Source organism: Neopsephotus bourkii, unplaced genomic scaffold (genome assembly GCF_033783945.1).
Source record: "Neopsephotus bourkii isolate Nb327-2 ecotype Australia unplaced genomic scaffold, CSIRO-AGI_Nbou_v1 NB_1287, whole genome shotgun sequence".
In the NCBI taxonomy this organism is placed as follows: Eukaryota; Metazoa; Chordata; class Aves; order Psittaciformes; family Psittacidae; genus Neopsephotus; species Neopsephotus bourkii.
The window spans coordinates 1,358,106-1,384,140 of NW_026901771.1; the positions used below are offsets into that span (position 1 = coordinate 1,358,106).

Genomic DNA, 26,035 nt, shown 5'->3' on the forward strand with positions numbered 1-26,035 from the left:
GGATGGGTCTCCTTCAGGATGGGATAGATTTGTGTGCTCACTAATAAAGGAGGAACTCTGATGAAGGTGTTCAGCATACTGTTTGCTCGGGGGAGCAGGGTAGAGATGTTGACATGGTTATCTGTGAAAGGATGGCATTCAAAGTATTAGTTTGCTAAGTGTTTCCACAGCCATCAGTGGGAGCCTGGAAAACTTAATCCTGGCTCCCCAAAGTATGAGCACAAGTCCTGGTGGCTGGTGTTCTTCTGCTTCACATCTCACATACTTCACCCAACATGTTAGTAAAGAAAATGGTATTTTGCACTGGGAGTATCTAATGTCCAGAGCATTGAATAATTGAATACAGACTTTAAGCTGCCAACATCTCTTGAAATGTGATTTATTTACATTAGTACTGAGTCAGATAAAACGTTCCTGTGACACCATCCTGAACAGAACAGAGAAATTCCCATCTTTCTTAGTTCAGAGCTCACAAGTGCCATGACTCTGCAGTCGAAACCCTTCAGAAACCAAGGTGTTGTCCTGCAGTACTTTTCTCCTCTTCATCTTGTTGAAGCCGTTGTTCTTCTGGGCAGCCAGATCTGTTGCAATATTGGAATTGGTAACTAGGAAAATGAGAATGGATGAGGAAGCTCTCATCTGACAAAATCTTGCCCTTCTCTCTTTCCATACACCATACTAACTAAACCTATGTCTCATTTACTTTGTGCTTTAGGCCTCGCAATGCTTACGGGGCCCAGATTTGCTCTCAAGTTTGACTGTCAGGTGAATGGCACATGAAATCAGACAACGCTCTTGAAAAAGTGAGCAAGATTTGCAACAGCTTTTGCAATCAGGTGTCTTCTACCTACTCTGTGTTTGGTAAGGCTGGCAAGAGGTGAGTGCACAGGGTATAGCTAAGTAGTATATATTTGTAAAGTGTAGTCATAGTTCTAGGGTAAATAGTGCTTTACAAAAGCCTTGAAGGTGGCATGGAGTGAAAAGGGCTGATGTGTTCACACCGTGGATTGTGTGGGGTTGTACCAAAGCAATGTCTTTGTGCTGCACAAGATGTTGGAATGGATACAGCCTGTGCAGTAAAGTCACCCTGGTCAGCCTGTACTCAACAAACAAATGAAAGATGCACTTCTATTTGCCATGGGTTGGGAAGGGGGGATGAAGGGGCTGATACACAAAGTCTCCATTTAAACACTTTGAGTTATCTTCTGCTGCTGCTGCTGTTCACCCAGCTCTCCTCTGGCTCAAGGCCCTACGTGTTTAGCCAGGTCTCAGCTCCTCCTAAGACTTAGGCAGCCTTGCTTTTCAAGTACAGCCTTCTCTGTGGGACCATTGAAGCAATCCACTGACCAGTGCTCTGCTTTGCCTCTTCCCACGTGTAGCGGGGCACATAGCCAAAATCATTCCGTGCTTTTCCGTAAGAGAAGGTGAATGGGGTGTTCAGTAGAGTGACCAGGTGACGGTTGGTGGAGGGGATGTATCTGACAAAGGGCCGAAGCAAGAAGCTCACGATCTCCAGCAGCAGAGAGAAGTAATACAGCATTGTCAGAGGCATGGGGAGCTGGGGCTCAATCCCAAACCCTAGGTCCTTGGTAAGCTCGTAATTCAGATCTGCATAGCTCATATGAGGAGTGTCATCCGAGATGTAGTAGAACCGCCCCCTGATGTGCTTGGCTTTCTGCGGGTCTTGCAGGGCTTTGGCTGCCTGCACATGGGCCCAGGCAATGTTTCCCACATACACGGGGTTCACCAGAGCCTCCTTCCTGGAGAAGCGCAGGTAGACATTTCTGTTCAACAGACACTTATCCAGATGACCTAGAAGAAATGGGCATCCTTCTCCAAAGATGTACATGGATCTCAGGGCACAGGTCATCAGTGTGCCACCACCTTTAAGCACCTGGCCATCTGCTTGCAGCACAGAATCTTCTGCCAGTCTCTTACTCTGAGCATAAGGAAATTTTGACACACTCTCATAAGCTGTATCTTCATCACCATTGAAAATTGGGTCACCTTTGCAGTTGGGGCCTGTCACTTCTATAGTGCTAGTATATATGAAGTGCTGGATGTTACAGCGGACACATGCCTCCAGCAGTAGCTGTGTACCTTCAAAAGAAAAACCTACAAGTCAGTCTAGAGCCCCCCAAGCTGAAAAAAGTGGGGCGGTTAGGTCAGAAACTGCATCTCTGTCCTGAGCTTGGCTAGATCTTCCCTTTCTGCAGCTGGAGATTGGTTGGATTGACTTGGTTTAAGGCAGAGAACCTTCAGTCTCCAAAATGAACTTTGCCCAGTGCAAGTCTATACACTACTTAATCGGGTTCAATGCAGAGCTTGAAGAGGGAGATCTTGTGAACAATGGACAACACCATGCAATCAAAGAACACAAAGTGCAGTGAGCAAATTGATGCTTGTGTACGTATGTCTTGTTTTTCAGCATATTCTGGCTTTTATTTGCAGTAGTACAAGATTTCTTACTTTTAAAATCCTACCACAATGCTTTCATCAAGGGGAGTAGAGGTAAACGGGCAAGTTCAGGGTCTTTCAAATAGCCAAGAATGTTAAGCTAGGAAAGCACATTCAAGGGGATAAAAATACTTGAATAAGTGTGTGCTCGTTTAATTGCAAGTAGACTCTTCTACTTCTGAGCTTTGAGGCACAAGTTGCCTCATTTGTTGTGCATGGTGTAACAAGAGAAATTACGTGTGAAAGGGCCAGTGACTTGGGAACAGAAGATGCAAAGACAAAGGAGAACAAAAAAAGTCTTTGGCAAAGGAACATTAAACCCAAATGACTGATGTGATATCACAAGGGCGTGGCCTAATATCTAAGGGATAAAATCAAACACTAGCAGTGAGGCATAGGAATGATCTAACAAGTCTGCTCAGTCTGTCACAACTCGAGGCAGAACGATGCAGAGCAGGCTAGCGTTGCTAAAGAGAATATAATGAATAAAAGAGGTTCAGAGGACCAAGGAATATTGTCAGCAAAACATGGACCCATTAATGAATGAAAAATGCAAAGAATTATTGAACTGAATACTGTCAGGGCACCAAAATTCCATTTTCTAAGCTCAAAAGAGAAAAAGAAAGAAGTTTAAGAAACACCAAAGAAGGGCAAATTGAAAAAAAGATTACACAGCCAAGAATAAAATGTGAAGGAACCATGCAAGGAACCATGTTTAGGTGACACACAAGCCAGGCTCATCTGAAATATTAATTAATAAAATATATTATTTTAAAAACTAATAGCTCAGTTCTTGCCATCAATGCTGTTTAAAATGTGAGGGCAAGTAATAAAGTGCAGAAGGGCTAGATAAAATCAAATGAAGCAAACATAAGATTATCTTGACAGTTGCTATCCGTTCCAGGTCAAATTCACTCAAATAAAATGTGCTTTATTTGCAGACCAAAGTTGTATGTGGAAAATGAAAAGGTTCTTACAGTAATGGGAATTTGAGCATCTTCCACATATTCACACATAATGAAGTAAATCTGCCATGGAGCAGGGCTCCAAGTGTTGCTTGCACGCGAAACCCTTCTGCCTGAGGTTCTGATTCACACAGGGTACTTTTATTTGGATTATATTCAATTATTTTCTTAATTCCCTTCCAACCTAAAAATTCACTCCCCTTCTACAAAGCTATTTTTGCCCTGAGGCCTCACATGTGTGTGGTGTGTGAGGCAGGGGAAAGCCCTGCATCACAACGAGTTGCGCTTGTTTGCTTCTGTTCTGGGTTGTGAACATTGACAGCTGATTTCTTGACACATCTGTGTTATAAAAGTTCTGTTTTCTAGGAGAACCAAAACATTTTTGCTGCAAGTGTATGTAGTACGTAGTGTCTTGGCTGGTCAGAAAGCCAGAAGAACATCAGAATGGAAATGGGGGCAAAGAGGGAAGGGGACAGCAGTGTTTACTGACTGATCTTAGGGTCAGTTGGCTCTAGGAGCAGGTCTGGTGTGTGCTTTCGTTCTACCAAGTGTTATCAGCTAACCCTCACTGGCCTAGTGGGCTTTACTTCATCCACAGGTACGCTCTATCTGGGGAGATCTGAAGAGTTTATGCAAACCTGGATACTTTGTGCTTAAGCCTAAACCTGCCAAAAGAAATGATGGAGCACACTCACACAGCTCTGACTCTAGCTCAGAGCTAGAGAGCTTTCTGCTTTAGGGACAATTTAATATTTGTCTAGGTTTAGGTTGTGGTTTTTGTTTCCCCCAACAGGTTTAAGCAACACATCCTGCTATGAAAGCCAGACAGTAGCAGGAGTATGTTCATAAAGAAAGACATGCACAAGTCTTCTTTCTGAACTACCACCCCAGTATATGTATTTGTCATAGTACCCAATGCACAGGTTTACAGGAACTCACCTTTCTGCTCTTCCCTCCTGGCAGGGAGCTAAGAAGCTGCCTGCTGGGCTCTAATTTGTGGTGACTGACAGTCTGAGGCTTTGACTGAGCAGAAATGAAAGTGTCTGGAAGCTGAATGTACAGCCTGGTGAAAACAGCCAAAATGCCAAGCTGCTGTTTTCACGGTGCGTTTAAGAGACAACTCAACTACAAAGAACACTCTCTTGCTATGAATGCCAGTGTGTAGCCAGTATTTGTTGTGTGGTGGCTGTAGGAGTATGTTCCTTATTTTTCTGTGAAGAAGCCCTGTATCAATGCAGAGAGGAATAAAGAACCAGGAAAACTACTCACAGAAGTAAGAACATTGTCCTCAGGTCTTCACCAAGGAACTGAAGCAGTACAGCCTGGGAGGCCAGTGTGCATGCAGGTTAGGCAGCACCAGTTCATCGAAAGGCACAGAGGGGTTTGGGATCACAGGGGGTGAGGTGAAGTTGTTCTTTTAGGACATATAAATTTATTGGCAGTTGATGCCACATTGCCTAGACAGAAGCTTCTCCCTTCTTCTGAGCTGATGAGGAACAGGGGCTCCTTAGTAGAAAGGTAAGTCCCATCACCGGCCGAGGAGTTACTGAAACCCCTTCCTCACACAGCTTTGAGTTTGGTGAGGGGTATTTAATGATAAGATCAAGGTGGGAGAGCACCTGCTTCTCTGAACTGCATTCATGCACACACAGACATAATAGTAAAGGTGAGGAAGAGAAAGGGTAGGATGCAGAGAGCCACAGGGGGTGGGATGTTAGCAACACAAGGTTGCTGTAATTGCAGCCAAAGCCTGCAGTGTTTGTAGCAGCTGACAAATGTACAGCAGGATGCTTCATGGGGAGGGAGAATAAGAACTGGTTTCTTGGCTATGCACTGGGACTTCAGAAGGCTAACTGCTTCCAGAAAGGTCCACTAAGCATGGTATTGTGGCTATCCCCACTGAAGGCAGTCTGTGCAGATGTCAGGGTGGGCATATGTGAGTGCTGCTAGAGTAAATGATCCTGCAGTGGAAGACCAGTGCACACTGGGTGTGGAGAGGTCTGTATCTCCATAGGGCTGCACAAAGGCATGCTTTTCATTCACAGGTTTGGTGTGCAAGATGTACACAGGTAATCTGGCTCAGAAAACCAGGCCGGGTGCTCCCTTTCCTGATCAGATAATGATCAGGACACAGTAGACATGGGTTTGGGAAAGCTGCTTCACTCACTTACCTGTCACATTGACTTCCCAGAGCAGCTGCTTCTCTACGAGGCCCAAGGTGTCAATGATGGAAGCCGTGTGGATGACAAGGGAGATGCCCTGACAGGCACGGTGCAGGAATGTCACATCCCGGATGTCCCCTTCCAGGATTTTCACCTCAGTCTTACCATGGAACTCTGCAAGGGCAGCAGAAAACAAAGCAAAAGACCTTGCAAGCATCCTCAGAAGAGCTCTGAAGGGAGTGGATATTTTAAGGCTAGCAAAACAGAAGGCATTTTCCAGGGCTATATTGTGCAGTGCTAACTATAGTGCTTTAGATGTCTATGCTGAATTACCTACCACAGTTTTGGAGCCAATATTCACCATGGTTCTTTCTCTTTTGTTGTTGTTTAAAATAAAACCCTTTCCCACTGCTATCAAGGGCCTGGAGCTTCCTTCAGGTGTGACTGTTCTAAAGTTCCCAGCAGGGATAGCTTCAGTTGTGCCTGTTCTGATCACTAGCTCTTTATAGAAGTGATAATCCAAATATACCAAACAGCCAGGCACTGCATTCTCCTATCTTCAAGGTGATGAATGATCTCTCTCCTCCTACAGCATGTGTGCACAGAGCTGTGTTCACACCTATTTTCTGCGCCTTGACCTTGCCCATATTTCAGCTCCTTTAATACATTACTTTCAGTTCTGACATATCTTTTTTTACGTATCTTGGCCAGGATTTACTGTGCTTCTTCTAAATCCAGCTCTGGCTTCATTTTGGTGTCTGTGCTGGGGGTCATGTTTAGCATGCACATCTTTCTGGTCCAAACCTGAACTCCCAAGGCTGTTCTCCTGAGCTACTCCAACCCTGGCTGGCTTTAACTCCTGCTTTTGAAGCCCTTCCAGGACCCAGTGTGTGTGATCCTGGTGGAGCTCTAGGTCTCAGAGCCATCCCTTCTGCAAGTTTTGCTGTGCAGAAGCATCCTTTAATACAGCCCCGAACTGCATTGACAACACTGAGGCAGCAGAGGATGACCTGCTGGGGCGATGCTGCTCTCCTGGCCTGGCTGAGGACTTCCCCATCATGTCCTACAGGAGGTGGTGCCATTAGAGCAAGCCCTCTGGCCAGCCCCTGCTGTGCTGCACTGGAGGGCTCCCCAGGCATGAGTGAGGAAGCGGCTGCAGCAAAGCAGCGTCCTCTGTCTTCTCGCAGCACAATCAAATGTCCGTTGTAGAACCTGATTCATTTATGCAGCTTTTAGCCTCAGCCCTGACTGAAATCATCCTAGCGCTGTGTCACCAGCTCCAGAGCAGGCAGGATTTCATCCCGTGTCTTTAATGGAGAAGAGAGACAGCTGCTGGGATCTGGAACTGAGCGGAGTAGCTTTTTCAATGGTTTTATCCCATGATCTCTGTAGCATGCTAGAATGTAATCCTGTGTTAATTTAACAATTATTCTGAGGCAATAGGCTCAAGGGTCCTTTTTTCTCATCACAGTTGGTCTGATACGTAAAATCTGTGAAACATTTACAAAACTGTTCCTAAATCTAGATTTACTGCCCAGCACGGTCACCCAGTCACTGCCACACGCTCTCTTATGCTCTTTCATTTTACAGAGTGCATTCATTTCCTAGGGCTCTGTTTCCAGAAGCTTTACACTGACCTCTACTTGCATGGATGCAAAAGAGTCACATTATGGGGATAGGCTTTTTGTTAAGCACCTGGCAGTTAGATTTACTCTAATAAACATTAATCTTTGTACAGCCCTTAGGCTGATGTTCTCCACGAGTAATGCTTTGCAGGTTGCAATAATCCAAAGGACTGACATACATAGTTCACAATGTAAATGCTCGCATGTGGCCCCTTCAGAGTGGCCACTGTGCCTGGGCAGGAGTTAGAAAAATGGGGTTTCTGTACATGCAGATCAAAGCTTTCAGGAAAAATTTAAAGGAGATACATCCCTTTTAAAGCTCATTAGAGGCATAGTTGGTATCAGTCACTATAAATCTGCTGTCTAGCTGCTTTGTGCCTTGTTTGAGCTTTCAATTTAAGTTGTGTGTGATATGAGGTAGGAAAGCTGCTCCTCCATTCCACTTTAGCCAGCACAAGTTGTCATGCTAAGTACAGTATGGGCCTGGTTCACTTTACCAGCATCAGCTCGTTGTCAGGAATCAACAGATTGATCTTGTTTTGCTCTGGGGAAGAGGAAAGCTGCAGGTGATCTTGGAAGCAGGGGGAGGGAAGAAGAAATGATGGACATACAGTGGTTTCAGACTGAGATGAGCAGCAGGGAGAAACTTGATTTCCATCTGCACAAACCGTTGCCTAGACAGGGATCAGAACAAGCATATGTGTAGGGGAGATACAAAATGAATTCAAGTCAGGTTTCCATTGCTGCCTACAGTCATTATGAGAAAGTACCCACTGGGAAAGCTGCTTCTGCTTCAGCAATGGTTTCTGTGCCCTCTGAGCTGTAAGGAATGCTCCCTGCTTTCTGTGGGATAGTTTCTGCTTGGAAATGCAATGATTATTCAGTAAGATTCAGTGGCCTGTTGTGAGCAGTGTCTGACCCAGTCAGACTATTTGCCCTGAACTGTCTTTCTCTTTTCCATGTGTTGGTTAAAGTTCAAGCAAACAGCAATGGCTTGTGGGACTTAGCTTAAGTTTCTTAGCACTGTTTTATAGAGGTCCTAACAGCCATGGGGTAGATGGTGGGGAAAGGCACTCCTCATGAGAGACCTTCACCTCCCTGGTTAACTGGATGGTTCATTCAAATGCTCTACTTTGTGTATTCATAGCAGAAAATTACAAATTGCATCCTATTTTCATTTGTAAAGGGTAAAGCAATTTATTGACTTCTTTGGCCTAAGTAAGCTACTGGCTGCTCTGCTGCTACTCTGCTTTTCTGTTTTGAATACGGTGATAAAGGCAAATGAATGTCTGAAACTGAGCGAAAAGCCAGGAGGAAGATTCCCAGAGCAGGAAATCTCTCTCAGCAAAAGTCCTGGGAACAGGACCCATATTCCTTCTCCTCTACTTTCCATCTCCTTTGGAGCAGTACTGGATTAGCAGTGCAAAAACACTCAATGCTCAAGCACCAAACAATCTATAAATGTCTGTTTCTGAAAGATGTTTTATGCCTGATTTCTTTGCTGGTGCGAGAGGAAGGGATAAAGCAAGACCTCCTTGAAATAAAACCTCTACCTGCAACAACTGGTTTGGATGAGAGGTAAAGGCTTCCAAGCAATCCACATGAGACAACAGCACATACACCCACAACACACAGCCCTTAAGGGAGGGAGGGGACTTACTTCCAAATTCCCCAAGCACTTCCTCACTAAAGGCTTTGTCCAGCAGCCGGATCTCAGCCAGCGCCTCCTCTTCTTCCAGCAGCAAGCGCACGATCCTCTGGCCAAGAAATCCTCCTGCTCCTGTCACCAGGCAGCTTACCCCAGCCAGGGACATGGCTCTGGGCTGCTCCTCAGAGGCAAACTGGATGCGTCTTGAGCTTCCACCGGCCGGGTCCCCTCCTGCCTGAGGAAATGAACACACGACATCAACCTGGAGTCTTTACGGATCAAAGGCTGTTACCAAAAGGAGAGACTGCTGGAAAACAAGCTCTCCTGCCTGCATTAAACAGCAATTCTTAAAGCATGGCTTACTTTTGCTAGCTCTTCCTATTCAGAAGTAGCCTATACACTTTTCCATGCAAAGAAAAAACTTCACAAACTATTACAAATTAAAGAAACAAATCTGAAAATGTCCCAAATCAAATTCAATGCCAAGCAAACCCCAACAAAGTCTGCTTCAACCCTTGGTTCCACCTCTCCAAAGCTCAAAAGCCTCTGGGGGAGACTTGCCTGTATTTATATACCGCAGAGCACCCCCTTGGTCATTTTGCTTCCCCTCCCTCTCACGTTGCAAACGAACGTGGTGTTTCCACCTCCCCCTCTCAAAGAGGAAGGATGCAGCAAGGTCTTGTGTGCCTGGATCCTTGGAGGGTAAACCTCATGCTGATAATTCCCTGTATCTGGACTTGCTTGTGTAACACAGTGTTAATATGAGGGTAGAGGGCATTACCATTGAATATAAGTAACAGGAGTAGCTGTTTATAATGGTTTGAGAAGTGGAATCTGCTGCTGTACTTTTTTGGATACTGGGCTCCCTCATTACAGCATGGGTTTCTTACCTTATATGAGCTCGAAAGCTAACCTCTGAGATCCTGTATTTGTTCAGGACACTTCAAGCATTCAAAGTCATGAAAAGGTCTGATGTACCACTAAAATTACACTAAAGCAGCAGGAGAAAAACACTCCCCTCTGCAATGTCTGGTGTGAGGGTACCTGGTTAACGTAAGGCTGGGGCTGGCTGGCTGTGCTGTTGCAGCCAACTGTGCTGTTACCTTTTACATCTCCAAAACATAGGGAAAGTGCCCTGGATTTTCTCCCTAGGGTTTCACTCCAGTTCTAGGAAAACTGTTTGCTAGTGTGAGACCAGGGCAGGGCTTAGGTCTTAGCCTGAAGCTCCTAATACCTTCACTGCCTTCCTGGGTCTTTGTGCACCATCAGGACACGCTGCCTGGGCTGTATTTCCTCTCCCTCCCACACAGGGTCAGGCAGACATCCCTGCTGAAGCAAGATGATAAACCCGTAGCTGCTTAAGCAAGAAGGGAGTTACAAAGAAGCCCAGCAATGCAGCAACCGAGGCTGAAACCACTGGGAAGGGGATCACTGATGCCCGGCACAGCTGGAATGGATCTCTAAAAATGCTTTGCTTATATTCATGTGAGTAACTGCTAAACTCCCTTTAATTCTGTCATGAATTTTGTTCCCTCATTAAAAGCTATAGAGGCAGCACCCCTACATTGTTACTTTTTTAGAGCAAAACTGGGCCCACAAGTGACAGAAGAAAGCCAAACCCTTTCTGTTGGAGGAGGGACACATTCTAGCTGACACAGACTGCAGAGTTGTGTCAACTGTTCCAATCACAGAGTCCTTGAGAATCCTTTCCTTACCCCCACAAAGCTTTAAACAATTTGTTATCAGTGCTTCTTTCCTTGGCTTCCCTCAGCGAGAACCTTGACACTGTATGTTCTTATCAGAAGCTGCTGCAAATTAATTGTGTGCAGTGCATGCATTTTGCAAGGGAAAATAACTGACCAAAGCCTGCTGCTGCAATCAGTGTTCTCTGAAACAGGGCTTCCTTTTTACTGTTAGAAAGGGAATGAAATGCCTTAAAGAGGCATTATAAAAACAGGCAATACAACACAGCCTTTTAGGATAGAAAATAGTCTCTTACACCAAGCTTGCTTGTTAGAATGGCCAAGTTTAGCAGGAGTAGTGCTTCATATGAGAATATGCATGGAGACCTCAGGGCAGCCCTACAAGGGCTACAAGGATGCTGGAGAGGGACTCTTCATCAGGGACTGTAGTGATAGGACAAGGGGTGGTGGGTTCAAACTGAAACAGGGGAAGTTCAGGTGAGATATAAGGAAGAAGTTCTTTACTGTGAGGGTGGTGAGGCACTGGAATGGGTTGCCCAGAGAAGTGGTGGCTGCCCCATCCCCGGCAGTGTTCAAGGCCAGGCTGGACAGAGCCTTGGGTGACAGGGTCTAGTGTGAGGTGTTCCTTCGCATGGCAGGGGTTTGGAACTGGATGATCTTAAGGTCCTTTCCAACTCAAACCATTCTATGATTCTATGAGTGCTGCATCAGGGACTGTAGGGCGGTTTAGTGCTGGTGTGCTTTTGTCCTCTTAGGCACTATTAGGCCTAGTGCCTGGCTCAGTTTGAGGGAATTTTATGCATTGCCACATAGCAGCCTCCATTTGAACTGCTGCTTGTGGACGTCAGGGATCAGACAACAGCAATTTGCTCAGTTCCAGTGCAGACTTGCTGGTGCTTTCTGTGGCCTCACCTAAAGACAACATTTCCACCCTCTGTTTCTTGTTGACATTGCCATGTGGGGATGCAGGCTGACAGCTCTTCTGTGCCACAAACAGGACTGGCTCTGGTGTTCCCTGAAGGACACAGAGGTAGGTGCTGTACACCCCAAAACAGTGTCAATAGCAACAAGGCCAGAGTCCACCAGACTCCTGACCACCAGGAACCATGATATACCTATAACCTAAAGATGCCTACATGCCTGCAGCTCTAAGAAAGAGGCTGTACTTTGAAAGGTCAGTTTGGTCTAGCAAAGCTTCTGCCCTTCATGGTGGGAGACACTGTTCCCTCCTGGAAACACTTTCTCTCTTCTGGTTACACATTGACAAGAGGCAACAAGACTTAAATGATTAACTTTTGTACAGCTGTGCTGAATCAAACTCTGAATAAACACAACTTCATAGAGTGGGGAACAGGTTCAAGACATTTTAACCAGAGTATAAAGATAACCACCTTAAGAGACCTCAGTGTTTCTGTATATTCAAACCTGGCAAAGAAAATACCTCCTATTCCAGTAACACCAAAATTCCACTACTAGAAGGGAGAAAGTGATTGTAAATTTTTCTTACATGATCTTCAAGATCTGAAAACCTTGTAGGATCCTTTGCAATATTAGACAGCGCATGAATTGGGCAATCAACTAAAACCATTTAGTCTCGTTTTCCCTCTAGCATTAGGCAGAGCTGTGTTTCCTCAACTGAAATTGATGAGTGAATTATGTATGTAAAGGCTGTAGGTATTTGCACCATACGCAAAGCAAAATGCTTATATTTGGATCTACTTTTTAGATAAATAGACTGATTCCCTGGCCCTGCTGCATCCTGCAGAGATGTTGGGAGGCAGCAGGGTTTGATTAGTCCTTAAACTACACGTTTATGATCTCTTTGGGCACAGTTCTTTTGAAAGAGTTGACCTTACTTGAATTTGTACTAAGGACATTCACAATAACCAAATACAGAAAGCAGGATGGGGGGCATGAGACTGGTACATGTCAGTTTAATCCAGACCATAGAAAACTTTCAGAGTCTTGGAAAAGCTGTAGGATGGCCTTGTTCAATATACTCTCAGCCTGGTCAAACCCTGTGAGCTCTTATTTTAAGTTCACTCACCAAATAGCTTTATCTTTCTCTTAGAAAATGCCTTTTGCAGCCTTTTCCACAGAGGGAAAGTACTGCCTCCGCAGCTCCGTGGTAGTTGGCCATGGCAACACACCAGTACAGCAGGGTACAGATCTGATGGGTGCCTCTGATTTTATGACTCTGTGATGTCCCCCAACAGTTTAGATTGAAAGGAGCCTCTAGAGGTCTCTGACCCAACCTCTTCTCAAAGCAGCATCAGATCAGATGAGATTGCTCAGGCCCTTGCCCAGTCAAGCTCTGAATATCGCTAGGGATGGGTGTTTAATAAACCCTTAGTTGCAGTGTCTGACCACCCTCATGCTGATTTTTTCCCACTAATTTCTAGCTGGAATTTTCCTCATTGCAACTTGTGCCCATTACCTTTCACCCCTTTACTGCACACATCCAAGAAGTTGGCTGCATCTTTCCTGTTTTCTCTGACTCAGCAGTAAAAAGACAGCAATATGATACCCCCTCCCCTTGCCTTTAGCCTTCTCAGGACTGAGCACACCCAGCTGACTCAGTCTCTTGTACATCCTTGAAATCCATCAATGTGTGCAATGTAGCATGATTCCTGAGTCTTATCTGCTGGGCTGTCAGTCTGCCAGCAAGGATTGTTATTACTGGAGCAGAAGGAAGGCCTCAATGTGAAGGCCTCTGAAAGATCACTACAGACACTGTTATCTCTTTGAGAAATTCAGGTCTAAACAGAGTGAGCCAACAGGGCTCAATCTTCTGCCTCATTAAGGCAAATTGAAAGCAGGGCTTCTACAGAAGGTCACTTCTTGATAACATGGCTCCTCCGGCACATGGCAAGGAAGTGGGCACTGGGGCATCTGCCAGTGGCAAAGTGGGCTGTGACAGGGTGTCTACACCACTGTGAGCTGCCTCTTTGCCCCAGAAGAGGTGCTGTGCCACAGGCCATGGCTTGCCCTCAGAGCCTCACCTGAAGAGAGCTTTATTATTTGCCCAGGATGCACATGCCCAGTTCTGTAGCAGTTCCCCATTGGTAGCAATCCCTGTGGCATCATACTCACACAAACCTGCCTGGCAAAATCTTCCCTGTCCCTTCCTCCCAGGGGCATGCAGAATAAGCCATGTGTACAGGCATTGGAATACATGCTGTTCTGAAAGGGGAGAAGGGACTAGGAGGATATTCTATATCAAGGGACATCGTTTTCCATGTCTGGCTGTTACAACAGAGCTTGGGAGTAAGGCCCAATACAGGTAATGCCACAACACATCTGGTTTGAAGAAAATGTATTAAAGCAAGTAACAATTACTCAAGGTGTTGAAGAACTCCTTGATCTCAGCAAAAGCAGAGGTGAGCCCTTGCAACATGGAACCTTTCCCTGTCTCCTAAGGAGTTTCCTGCAGGCCTTATCCGATAGTTTTTGCACATTCGATGTTTTCACGTCCTTTTCTCTCTTCAGTCTGGTTGGGACCCCAGTGTGAAGCACCTTTGTTTGGTGGGCATTGCAGGAGGCCCTTCACAGCTTTGAGAACTGAACTAGGTGTCGACCAATTTCTGAGATGCTGGCACAGCCTGAAATAGAGAAAGGAAACATGCTGGTGAAGGAGAAAGGTCTGTGGGTGGAACTTGGAAGGCCCCCACTCCAGTCTTGTAGAGCCATTTGGGGATGGATTGGTACTTCAGTAGCTCCCTCAGCAGAGCCCTACTCCTCAATGGCATCTTCAGCCTTGAGGTTAGGCACTGGGCTTCCCACACAACAAGAGTATGAAATGTGAAATAAAAAGGCTCCGTATAAGAAGCTGAGCAGGAAGCCATCTGATCCATCCAGAAGTGAAAGGTAAACAGAGGAGACACAGGGATTGTTCTGTGTCAAGCGGCCAGAGGTAGAGATTTGCCATTTCAGTTGGTCAAATCTGGGTGGAATTTCACAACGCTGCCGAGAAGGTCCCAGCCTGCTACACTTGCAGAGTTTGGTGCTCTTTTGCATCTAACAAAATGTGAAAGAATCTGCAAAAAAAACCCCAAACTTGTAGGAATCTTTATAGTTGAAAGAGTAACCCCCAAAAAACAGGCTGTTAAGAAACACTCAATGGGATTTCAGTTCCAGTCTCCCAGTCAACATTTCTATCCACTTGAGTTCAGGGTTGCTGGAGCATGAAAATCTTTAAAACATGATCTGAAGTGGGATAAGATCCTTTGCTGATGTCTGAATACTTCTGCACTGGATCTGCACGTTGTACTTGTTCATGCATGAAACTGGAGTTTACACTGGGCTGTGTAAATTTGCTGTTCAGTGAGGGGGTCAAATGTCACAGGTACAGGTAGGAGCAGAAAGTGAGAAATGCAGAATGAGGAGTAACAGTAAAAGCTTGATTTTAAGGGGATTTGAAGGGATGTACGATGTAGAGATTAGAACCTGCACCAACACACTGTGTACTCTAATACACAGAGAAAAAATTGCATCCAGTTTTCCTGAACTTTTCATGCAGAAAGAAAATTGGTTGCATTTTACCTGGTAAACGTTAAATTAAATACTGAAAAACATATGTGGCAATTACCAGCAGAACAGAAATTCCACATTTTGCTCAACTCTAGTAGCAGTTTTGCATCTCTTTAGTTGGGGTAACAAAGCTGCTTGAGCTTTCTCTTTGCAAGCTTCATTGCTAGAGCACCTGGAATGCCAAATGGTTTCATAGGAAGCAAAGAATCATCTTAAATATAGCAAGTAGAACCACCACAGTTCACATGGATTCCTTTTTTGTGACCCATCCATCAGATTTGAGATGGCTGGCATGCAGAAACCTCTGTATCAGCAATTATAACCAACCTGCCAAATGCTTACCAGCTAAGGCCATTGACAAACGAAACTCATCCTGCAAAATCCGCAGCACATCTTGAAGCCCCTCTTCTCCCTGCTCCAACAGAGAAAGCAATCAGGGTAAAAGGAGCACTGGCACAGAGCAATGCAGCAGGATGCTTGCTCTGTGAGAGCTGGGACAGTCCTTTCAGTCCATGCCAATTCCAGTCTCTCATACAGATGAATGATTAAAATGGTATGATGGATGTGCTCAGTTCCTCCCAGATTAATTTAGATGCTTTTCCTCTCATGGCAGGGGGGCTGGAACTTAATGATCGTAAGGTTCTTTCCAACCCCAAACCATTCTGTGATTCTAAGATTCTATGAACAGGGAAACAAACCAAAGCTGGTTTTCACTGCTGACATTTTCTAGCTTTTTTCTTGTTTGGTGTTTTTTTCATAGGTTTTAGATAACCCCCACCAATGGGCTTGTTTTAAAATGTCAAGACTTCTTATGCTGACAGCAATGAGAGTTTTAAATATGGAACAGCTTAAAAAAACTTCAGTTTATTCAAACACCAGACTGAATCTTTAAAAAGAGTACACTGTGTGTTTTCCTCTGAGCAAGTGACACCAAGAAGCTCAAAATCCTATAAAATGTACCTATGATTTTGATCTTACTGCTGGAGGATTCTTTCTTTTGTCTTTTTTTTCCTTATTTTTTTCCCCTTAATTTCTTGCAATAAAGAATGCTTTGGGAGCAGCCAATGTCAGTGCTTGCTCATGCCCTTCCTCTCTTGCATGCTAGGGTAGTGCCACTGAGATAGGGTGTGTTGCATTGTTTAGGATATTCTAGTCTATGGCTGAACTCAAAAACCCATCTCCTTCCTGTATGCACTGTAGACAAAAGTAGGCGACTCATAGCAACACCCTTTTCACGTCAGGCCCTTTTTCTCTGCAGGCAACAGAACGGTGCTGCCAACTCCTCCACGTTTCTCAGAAGATTTAGGTGATTTATTGCTCAAAGCCTAGTTATTGGAACCCACGGCAATCACACCGCTGGACAGGAGTCTCATTTAAAAGGTAAGAAATATTTTTAGACCATAAAAATAAGTATTTCTTTTCTTTTAGATAAAAGCTTGGAAGCTCCAATCTAGGAGCTAAAAATGAAAAATGTAGCAAAGCAAACAACTGGTATAATTATATTTTAATATTAATTATATTATGTTAACCTTCTGCATCAGAGGCCTAATTTGTGACTCTGGATCATAGAAAGATGATGTCCAGAAGAGCAAAGCTTGAGTAGTGGCTTAGGCACCTACAGGACACAGTTGTGCTTGGTCTTGTTCAGAACGTTACAGACATCAGTGGGATGGAGTTCTGGATGGATTTCTGAGGAATTCTTAACATGGCTGTGAAACTGCTGTATTGAAAGCATAGGTTGTTTCCAAGTAAGCTGACAGCAAATAAAATTGTCAGACTGATCTAGGTAGCAAATAAGCTTGCCTCTAATTTTCCAAAGCACTGATGGTCCTAAGACCTACAGTACTTTAGCACCAAACCACAACCCCAAGGAAGTCCCACAAAACAGTGTTATCAGCTTCAAAATCACGTGCGAAACTGTAAAATTCCGTGGTATTTTTAAAGGACAGAAAATGTGTGGGTTTGATTCAATTTGGTGCGTTTCTACTTAAAATTCAGCAAAACAAAACAAGAGTAGCTGGTTCACTGCTGAAAACTATCTTTATGACTTTTAAATAACAACAGGGTGTTGGAGAGTGTGAGAAGCAGACATACAAAATCAAAGCTGCTTACCTTGTAAGCCAAACCCCATAAAGCTGGTCTTCCAATAAAGACGCATTTTGCTCCCAGTGCCAGTGCTTTTAATACATCACTTCCTTTTCGTATTCCACCATCTAAATAGACTTCAATTTTGCCTTGTACTGCATCCACAACCTCAACCAGAGCATCAATCTGCAAAGAAGCAGCCACTCTCATTTTGAGGTCAGCTTTTAATTCCAAGAGAAAGAGGAGATATTCCAAAGAGGAATGCTGCATAGCATACCTGCTGGAAATTAAATGTGCCTCACATAATAGCTCAGCACCAAAAGCTGTAAACTAAAGTGCAGTTCTCTGTTCTCTTTGCTAGATAGTGAGTTTCATTTTTCAGTGCTTTGCTTATACTGATATTCTTTGCTAGCACTTCTGATACATGAAAAAACAACTTTTTTGGGGTTTCTTTCTGGAAGATTTAGAAAATTAATTTCTAGGGAAATAATGTTTGTTAATACCTTACTCTCATTTGAGACAATGATGAATGATATAAATACCTGTAAAAAAAAAGCTGATGTCAACCTTCACCCTGCTACTTACGTTTCAGTCTAATCCTGGTAACCACATGTCAAAAGCCCCCTCAAATCCCTAAGTCATCTATGAAGGATTTCATTTGCTATGTAACATTTCCTCTAGGCTGTCTCCTGATTCTCTAAGGGTCCTTTTTTGTAGAGCACAGTGCAATGCCAGGCTGGTAGTACAGGGCAGTACCACACAGAAATGGTAGCTCTGGTCCCAAAGGCAGTGTAACCAGTAACAGAACTTTGCACTAGACGTAAATAACTCTACTTCACAGCAAACCCTTTTCTGCAGTGTTTGATACTCTTCTGCCTTCTTTTCATCTTTGTTAATCGGAGCAGCTATAACTATGTTTACTGGGTAGATTTTTCCGAACAGTCCTATTATTTTTTTTAGGATTTCAGATTGAAAACTTTCAGGCTGAAATTTTCCAGGAGCAACTCAGCAGGAGAAGGGACAATAGCTTCTGCTGCCAAGGTTGGTACCAGAGGAGTAGCACAGCTGAGCTACATATGTACTGGTTTGTCCGTATGTGTAAAGAAACTTCAAAGATAGCAGAGCACTTCAATGTATATGCCATTCCCATTGTCATGTCCTTAGCATTTAGATTAATATACTTTTAATTCATTATTGTCAGTCTTGACATAGAATAAAAGAGAATTCCCTGGGACCTGTTTTTATTTGGCAGAGGAGAATAAATAAAAGAAAGTTTGTAAGATACTATGCAATATGGAACTGTAAAATAAGAACAACTGAGAAGACTGACAGAAGGCAAATTAAACCAGTGAAGCATGCATACGTCCAAACAACCCGTGATTTCTTTGTACAGATGACTTTCTTCAGATAAGTTATTCTTTTTCTGGCTCATGAAAGTCAACACATTCCCATTTAAACTTGAGTCTGTAAATACGCAAGCAGACGTCTCCCTCAATCTAGCTGCATTGTTTGTGCGTGTTTTGGCAGATGTGAATAACAAGAATACATTCTGCTCTCATTTGTACATTTTTGGTTCCAGAGCTTCATTTTATTTTTGCTGCAGTGCACAAAGAGTATTTATGCACTGAACCAGCTACTGAAGACATAGGAAGAAAACTATTACTAACTTAGACCATTAGTTTATCTGCAGCTGTGTGGGTTCAGTGCTGCTCACAGGACCCTTCCAAGAAGCTGAGAAAACCAAAACATGCATCTTACCAGTTTAAAGCTAAAGCACATCTGCACACATCCATAGCCACACAATGAACACACAAGTCCACCAAAAGCATAAAGACAAAGACAAGAGTAGAGATATCCACATTAGCACAAAAGTGCATACAGTAAACACTCATGGGACATCTGTTTTCTCACTTACAGTGGCAGGTCCTCCATCTAGTTGCCTTCCACCATGATTGGACACAATAATTCCCTGAACCCCATGTCTCACTGCCAGCTCTGCATCTTCTTTCGTCAAGATGCCTTTGATGATGATGGGCAGGCGGGTCAGGCTCCGCAACCAGTAGATATCATTCCAGGTTATTGAAGGATCCAAGCTGTTGGGTGGCAGTCCATACTCAGAACAGTCATCCCCCTTCAGCCATAGGACAGAACAAAACCTCATGAACTGCAGCAATACAGAGGCCCCTTAAAGTCTGTCCCTGCCATGAAACAGATTAATTCAACTTGCTAACAGACATGTTCACCAGCTCCAGAAAGCATGTATCTCCAGAACAGAATAATTACAGTAGGGATGGAGACCAGTGTGTCTAAGGCAGCTGGACTGGGATTTTGGAGCCTGGAGCCAGAAGCCAGGCTGGCAGGAGGTCAAGCCAGGACGCTGGAGAACCAGAAAGGGAGAAGATACTTCCTGGATACAGCAGATGCCAAAGCAGCAGTTATCTGGTGGGGGTTTTTTTGTCTCGTGTGGTACACACCAGCACAGTGAATGAAAGGAGAGGCTCATTTTACAAACCTCAAAGGCTCCTTCCAAGTTCTTCAGTTTCATGTGGGGAGGAAGGCGGAAACCATTGCGGATATCATCACGCCTTTTGCCCGTATAGGGCACATCTGTGGTGAGGACAAGGCCCTGGAAGCCCAAGGCCTCTGCCTGTTGGACCAGCTGCTGGGAAACTGCCCTGTTGCGGTGGATGTAGAGCTGGAACCACCGGATGCCGCCGGGGGCAGCCGCAGCGATCTCTTCCAATGTACAGGTGGAGTACGTGCTGGCAATGTAACAGGTATTCATCGCTGTGGCTGCTGTGGGAGGCATTGGAGAACAATCAGAACCAAAATTATTTGAACAGTCTTGCCAGATACCAGGTACAAAACTGTGTCCTGATTACAGAGACTAATTGGCAGTTATGCCCCCAGGATTAAAAATGGCCATTTTATTATGCACTGTTGTAGGATCATGGTTGAGAAAGCGAGAAGGGATGTAAGTTACCAAGTGGTGCTTTCATTTTACAATTGTTTTTTTTAAAAGCATCAGCTTTATCTTTATGACCCTGTCCATGTAGGAATTCATGTCAAAGGCACTCACTGGAGATGGAAACACATACAGGAAAAAAAACCAAGCCAACATGTCTAGGGGTCAGCCTCCAAATCTGCCACAGGAATTGGGAGGAGAGGTTATCCATTTCTCCAAGGCAGACACTGCTCTTAACCAGTAACAAGGAATTTACAGGCTGAGTCCTATCTACCATGTTTATGTGCTATCTAGAGCCCCCAGGACTAAGTACCTCATATGGCTCTTGATGTAAGTCAGAAATGTGTCCACTGCCTCTGCCTTAAGTTTGCAGCAGCCTCAACAGGGCAGATCTCACAATAGGGGTAGCTGGAGAATAAAAGCAATGTCTAAACAGCTTCCCATGCACTCTGTGTCACCAGACCCACGTGGGCCATCTGTGAAAAGGGGTGTCAGAAAGTGGAAAAGGAGTTTGCCCCTTCAAGCCTGGAGATTCTGTTCAAACACACTTCAGGTCATCCTAACAGCTTCTTGAGACTTTCTCCAGAAACATGTTTTTGCTACATGACAATGAAGCAGAAGAGTACCTCTGGCTGTGCTTTTCTCTCCATCAGGCCATGCTAGCTGATGGAAGCCAGTAGGGGCGATTCCTACAGGAAAGCTGATTTCAGTCCCCAGGAGCTTAGTCCTAATGTCCATCACGGATACATCCCGCAGCATACGAGGCCGGAAACGGATTCTGTAAAGCAGAAAACCCACCCTTCAGGATAATGGCTGTTCAGTGGCATTTCTGAAGTTTAATGGAAACCAGGTCTTCATTTATCTGTTGCAATGCAGGAACCTGAGCCAACAAAGAAAACATCATACAACCAAGGCTCTTTGTCTTTTCTCTTTGCTTTTAGGCATCAATTCAGCCAGTTCAGCCTTCAGTCGCTTCACTTTTCATTAACCTCACACTCCTGCTTACTGGCCACATCATTTTTGCATTTCCCACCTCAGCTCACTGGGTCGTGTTCTCCCATTGTCCATCTCACAGATTCCTTCGACTTGCAGCCCAGCCCAGGTCACAGCCAAGACTTCGGCCTTCCACCACACTGTTCATATGTCTGTCCTCACTGTACATTGTACTTGCTCTCACTCTCTGCAGCACATTCCCCAAATCCCATCCTACTTACAGGTAGACTTCCTGCTGTTTACCAGATGCTCCCCATTACACCTCGTTCTATTACAGCTATTCATCCTCTTTCCTGTCCTGCTATGCCATCCCATCCCATGCCATGCCACACCACGCCACACCACACCATTCCATACAATTCTATACCATACCATACCCTACTGTTTGTTTGTCTGAACCTCAGCATCCTTTACACCTCATACAACCTGTCATTTTCAGCCTAGCATCAGAGTATACTCTGTATGTCATTCCAGTAAGTGCATTTTGCTTCAGGGCCACCCTGAAAACACAAGGTCTTAGGTATTTTGCTTGTGAAGCCCTAACACTTGCACAAAAACATAGTTTTAAAGCTTCTAGTACAACATTTCCTCCTCACATTACCTTTTATATGCCAGGATGTTTTCATCTCGGGTGCTACAGTCATCTGCTCCAGCTGCAAGAAAATCCCAAGCCATCTTGGGTAAATGCTTTTTAGCATAAGCTTCAAAGTCTGCAAGACACACCATAGCCATTGCTGAGAGAGGCTCTGGAAACCTTAAAGAAAAGAGTAACATGGAGCAGAAGTTAGATTCTTCATCTCTCCTTCTCTCTTCCAGGGGCTCTAATGTCACTTAATGCAAACCTTGGACCCATTTGTCTCATAGAAAAGCTGCTGAGAGGTTGTCTCAGTCTATCTAGCCATGCGTCCTCTCCCCTAGTGTGAGGAAAACTTGCAGACGTAGCCATAAGTTCAGGAAGAAGCTTGAATGTTTGTGACCCTCTTTATTCTGTCTGGTTTAGGTCCTCTGCTATTTTGAGACACAGCAATTCTACAATTCTGTCAGAAATTCCATCTTAAAACTAGCTGGGCTATTTGTTCCACTAATTCTCCTCAAAGGTTGTCCCAGAATATCCTGTACTGGATTACCCCTTAGGATGGCTCCCTGACGGAACAACTGGTTATAGAGCACAGCGACTAAATTCAAGCTCATGAAATCTGGAAGCAAGTAAATACAGCGTCTGCATCTAGCCTGCTCCAGCATGAACACATTGTAAAAGTATGTCCAGACTCTGAGTGCAAGTCACTGTCAAGGCCAGCGCTGTGGAAAAACAAAGCATTTTCTACAGATCTTCATTTCTCTTTTGTAGCAAATACCTTCTGGGTGTTTGCATTGCATACTGGAGCACTGATACATACTGAAAAAGGAGCATAGAGAATTTGGGCAGACTAGGAGAAAACTGTCAAAAAGCAAATTCCACAACATGAAACATGATTCTAAAGTCCTCAGCCTTTCAGGGAACAGAAGTGGCATTGGGTGACCCACATGTCCAAATAAACCAACATAAGACCTGTCTAGCAAATGCGTGCATCTCGATGCTTTTGAAAGAAGCAGGCCTAAAAACTATGCAAATGAATGTTTTGGCCAACCATGCCCATGTGTGAGGCAACATGCACAAATCACAGACAAAATCAGTTTGCTAAATCGCTTGTTGCAATGACTTCCACAGCTCAGATTAAAATGGGCGTTGTGCAGAGTGTCTGAAAACACGATGGTTTAAACCAGTGTGGTTTGGTCGAACCTCTTAAAAAGGTCCAGGAAGAAGTAAATATCCAAGATTTCAGGATTAGCCTACCACCTCTGATTAGCAGGGGTTGCAAGGGAACCAGAACCCGTTCCATGTGTCCAGTGTTGCGCACTTCTGGCAGAGAACATATATGTTACATACACAGATGTTATGTACACAGATCCAGCCTTTCAAACTGAGACATGGATATGTCTCACTGACTCTGCATATACTTGAAAATCAGGGTTCTTAATTCCCAGCTAGGAAAGAGCCCAAAATGAGGGACTGTCTGGAAGATGAAGAAATGTGACTCTCTTTGGTATTGTTTTATCTCCTCTGACAGGCATTAGGTAGTAGGTGATAAAAATATCCCAAACCCTCTCTGTATGACTTCGAGAGATCAAGCACTGCTGATAGCACAAGTCTTTGTATATCCCACATCATGATATACCATAAACCACGTATCATGACTTCTGCTCTTCCAACTGTTCAGAAGGTCAAAGGTGGCAATCAGAAAAAGATAAACCAAGTCCTCTCATGGCAAATAAATGGGAAATTTAAAGAACCCAGGCCCAGACCTCATAATCTCCCAATTCAGATTTAAGCTCAGACTTACTTTGGGTTTCAGGGAGAGCTGCAGGTGGTAAGATCCTCTCCTTCAAACTCACCTGCGAACAGGATGTAGAGGAGCTCTTTTCACTGAGTAGCTGCTGTTTTTAACAGAGTCAATAAGCAACCACCAGAGATTAAAGCTCAACCCTGCAGTCAACTTTGTACTGTTTGTATAACACTGGATTTGTTTTGCTATCAGCTGATTAAAAATTCCTTCCAAAACCATGCATCACCTTGTCAGCAGCACTGGAGCTGTGCTCCTTAGCGGTGTCTGAAGGCTGTGCATTCCTTTAGGGGAGCAGCAGGATTTCAGTGGGTTTGACTGCATCTCTACACTGTTGGTAACTTGCTGCTGAATGTGTTACAAATCCCACCAAAAGGATGATCCACAGGCAGTGTGAGTTGTTACAGCCCATAGCTGCAGAGCCTTGAATCTTTACCACCATTTGTGGAGGAGGCATTTTCCTTCCTACAGTATATGAGCAAATGAAGTACCCTCTTGTCTTCTGCCATTCTTAAAGGACTACGAGTGCTCTCATGATCCAGTTTCTCTCCCACTGAGCTTGCAGATTCCCTCCTTTGGCTCCCCAACCAGTCCTCTCCCAGGAGGACCACCCATCCTCTCCCTTTCCTGTGCTTGGAGCTGGTGAGACTTCTCTTAGCTTCCCTCCTTTTCTCCTGCTAAGTGTTATAAACCGGGACTGAGGTGACAACAGATTTATGGTCTTGACTTAAATCTGCAAGATATGAAAAGCAAACACTGGACAGTTTTATTTGACCTTTGTTTTTCTTAGTTTTTAGGGTTCGTGCTTTCAGATTTTCCATGAGAGCTTGAAACTTTGATTTTTACTAACGGACAATGAGCGTATTTTTCTCATAAACATACGATACCAGCTGCAGAGGGTGAGGCAGAAACTCCTGAAAACATTCCCAAAGTCTTACCAGGATTGTTGCTCTCCCCACCCAAGCTGCCAAGTGAGCCAAAGGACTGGGAAAGAGCTGGAAGCTGAACAGAGCTTCAGCCTCAGGACCTTGTGTCCAAGAGGCTGGTCTGATCCAGGACTGCAGAAATCCTAGGTCACTGACACCTATTCTTCTGTTGGGTGTATTCATGAGGCTCTGCCCAAACTGTGCCATGCATGACCATCTATACTAATGCTTTTGAAACTCTTCAGACTTCAGCCTTCAGGGCTCATGCTCTCCATTAGCACTGTGAAGCCTGATTCTGGCATCTAGCTATGGATGCGGGTGTCAGTCAGAAGACAAGGTGACACATAGCTGGAGTGCTCATGACCTTTTTGGTTCGCTTTGCTGCCCGTGCTGCAAACAGCCTTTGGGTCACCTCTAAAGAGAAGAGCAAAGTCTCACACCAGGGAGGGCATCCCTGGGAAGAAAAATCCTGCTCTCATTCTCCGTCCACTAGATGTCAGCTTTGGGTCGTGGATATTCATCTATGATGTTAGTAACAAAACAATAAAAAAATCAGTACTTGATGGCCTGCCAGCCACTTTGGCCTTAAAACTGATATGATCACGTCCCAAGAGTGCCTGCTAATATGTTTGGAAATCTTCATTCCCTGTGCTTTATTCTTAACGTTTTCTGGTGTACAGCCTAGCAATAAATGCAGATACATCTGGTCTGGCCTGATCTTCACCTTAGCCTACAAGTTATCTGCAGGGTCTCCTGTTGTATATCTCATTATGCTGGTCTCAGTACTCCTTTACTTGAGGGATTCAAATTGGAGCCTCCTCACCAAACCATAAAGTTTATGGTTTCATGGTTATCATAATTTTACATGGATTAAAAATAGTCAGTGACTACTGTATTTCGGATCAGGAGAGGGGGAAAATCTCTACTTTTGTGCTGTGGCTTTTGAGAGACTGTACTTTGCATCTAGCTATATTCTCTCCCTTCAGCCATGGACTCAATTCAATGTAGAAATGACTTCTCGTCACTATGTAAGGAGTGTTTTTTGGATACTGGTAACATGGATTTAACTGTGAAGCACTAAAGTTCTAAAAAAATCAGAATTTGCCACAGAGACAATAACTTTTATTGGAGCTCCTGCTATATACTTGAAAAAAAAGTGGTCAAGTTTTCATTAGAGGACAATAAGACTTAAAAATACTTTCTACAGACTTCACTGGAAGCCTTGCTGCCTCCTTTTGAAGAGTGAAGAAAACAGTAGGATATACTCACACATCTGCTCCAGCCTTGCAGGTAGGGTCAAGCACAGCCAACAGCTTGACTTTTGCACAGATCAGCATAGCTGGGCTTTTGCAGTTGCTTATTTTTCAATACAAGAATAGTCAAAGGCTCGTGAGCCCAAACACAAAGATCCTGTGTAAATCTGGGCTCCAGTTCCTCTTAGAATCACAGTGTTCATTACTGCAGTGGGTTATATTTTGATTGCCTTCTCACAGATGGCAAACCACCATGGGTCAAGCTGACATTTACCTCACTGATGCACCAATGCCATGGGTTCAGTCTGGGACTTTACAATGCTTCAGTGAAGAATCTGGTAA

General features: G+C 44.3%; 2 protein-coding genes across 3 annotated transcripts; both read right to left on the reverse strand.

Annotated features, from left to right (window-relative positions):
• Window positions 1-461: 461 nt before the first annotated feature.
• On the reverse strand, window positions 462-9,393 carry HSD3B1 (hydroxy-delta-5-steroid dehydrogenase, 3 beta- and steroid delta-isomerase 1). Its single transcript, XM_061365358.1, has 4 exons — window positions 9,350-9,393; window positions 8,870-9,092; window positions 5,594-5,758; window positions 462-2,100 (listed from the first exon to the last, which is right to left on the reverse strand). The coding sequence occupies exons 2-4, from the start codon at window positions 9,021-9,023 to the stop codon at window positions 1,286-1,288; spliced, it is 1,134 nt and encodes a 377-aa protein (XP_061221342.1). The 5' UTR covers window positions 9,024-9,092; window positions 9,350-9,393; the 3' UTR covers window positions 462-1,285.
• A 4,466-nt stretch (window positions 9,394-13,859) lies between these two features.
• On the reverse strand, window positions 13,860-23,649 carry HAO2 (hydroxyacid oxidase 2). 2 transcript variants are annotated; one of them, XM_061365359.1, is made up of 9 exons: window positions 23,515-23,557; window positions 22,348-22,432; window positions 21,735-21,887; window positions 20,767-20,918; window positions 19,688-19,971; window positions 19,091-19,306; window positions 17,203-17,361; window positions 15,433-15,502; window positions 13,860-14,162 (listed from the first exon to the last, which is right to left on the reverse strand). In XM_061365359.1, the coding sequence occupies exons 2-9, from the start codon at window positions 22,356-22,358 to the stop codon at window positions 14,107-14,109; spliced, it is 1,101 nt and encodes a 366-aa protein (XP_061221343.1). In that variant the 5' UTR covers window positions 22,359-22,432; window positions 23,515-23,557; the 3' UTR covers window positions 13,860-14,106. The 2 variants fall into 2 exon arrangements, with proteins under 2 accessions (XP_061221343.1, XP_061221344.1); XM_061365360.1 differs by lacking the exon at window positions 22,348-22,432 and having other exon boundaries at window positions 23,515-23,649.
• Between the last annotated feature and the right edge of the window lie 2,386 nt (window positions 23,650-26,035).

Bases quoted from the DNA above. Each gene is read 5' to 3' on its own strand.
- HAO2 (XM_061365359.1), bottom strand. The intron at 19,307-19,687 runs GTTTGTAAAATG...CTATGGCTGAAG, and splicing joins ACTTGGAAGGAGCCTTTGAG to GGGGATGACTGTTCTGAGTA. The intron at 14,163-15,432 runs GTAAGCATTTGG...TCTCTATTTCAG, and splicing joins TTTGTCAATGGCCTTAGCTG to GCTGTGCCAGCATCTCAGAA.
- HSD3B1 (XM_061365358.1), bottom strand. From the start codon at position 9,023: ATGTCCCTGGCTGGGGTAAGCTGCCTGGTGACAGGAGCAGGAGGATTT. The intron at 5,759-8,869 runs GTAAGTCCCCTC...CTGCCCTTGCAG, and splicing joins AGTGCTTGGGGAATTTGGAA to AGTTCCATGGTAAGACTGAG. The intron at 2,101-5,593 runs GTAAGTGAGTGA...TTTCTTTTGAAG, and splicing joins CTGGGAAGTCAATGTGACAG to GTACACAGCTACTGCTGGAG.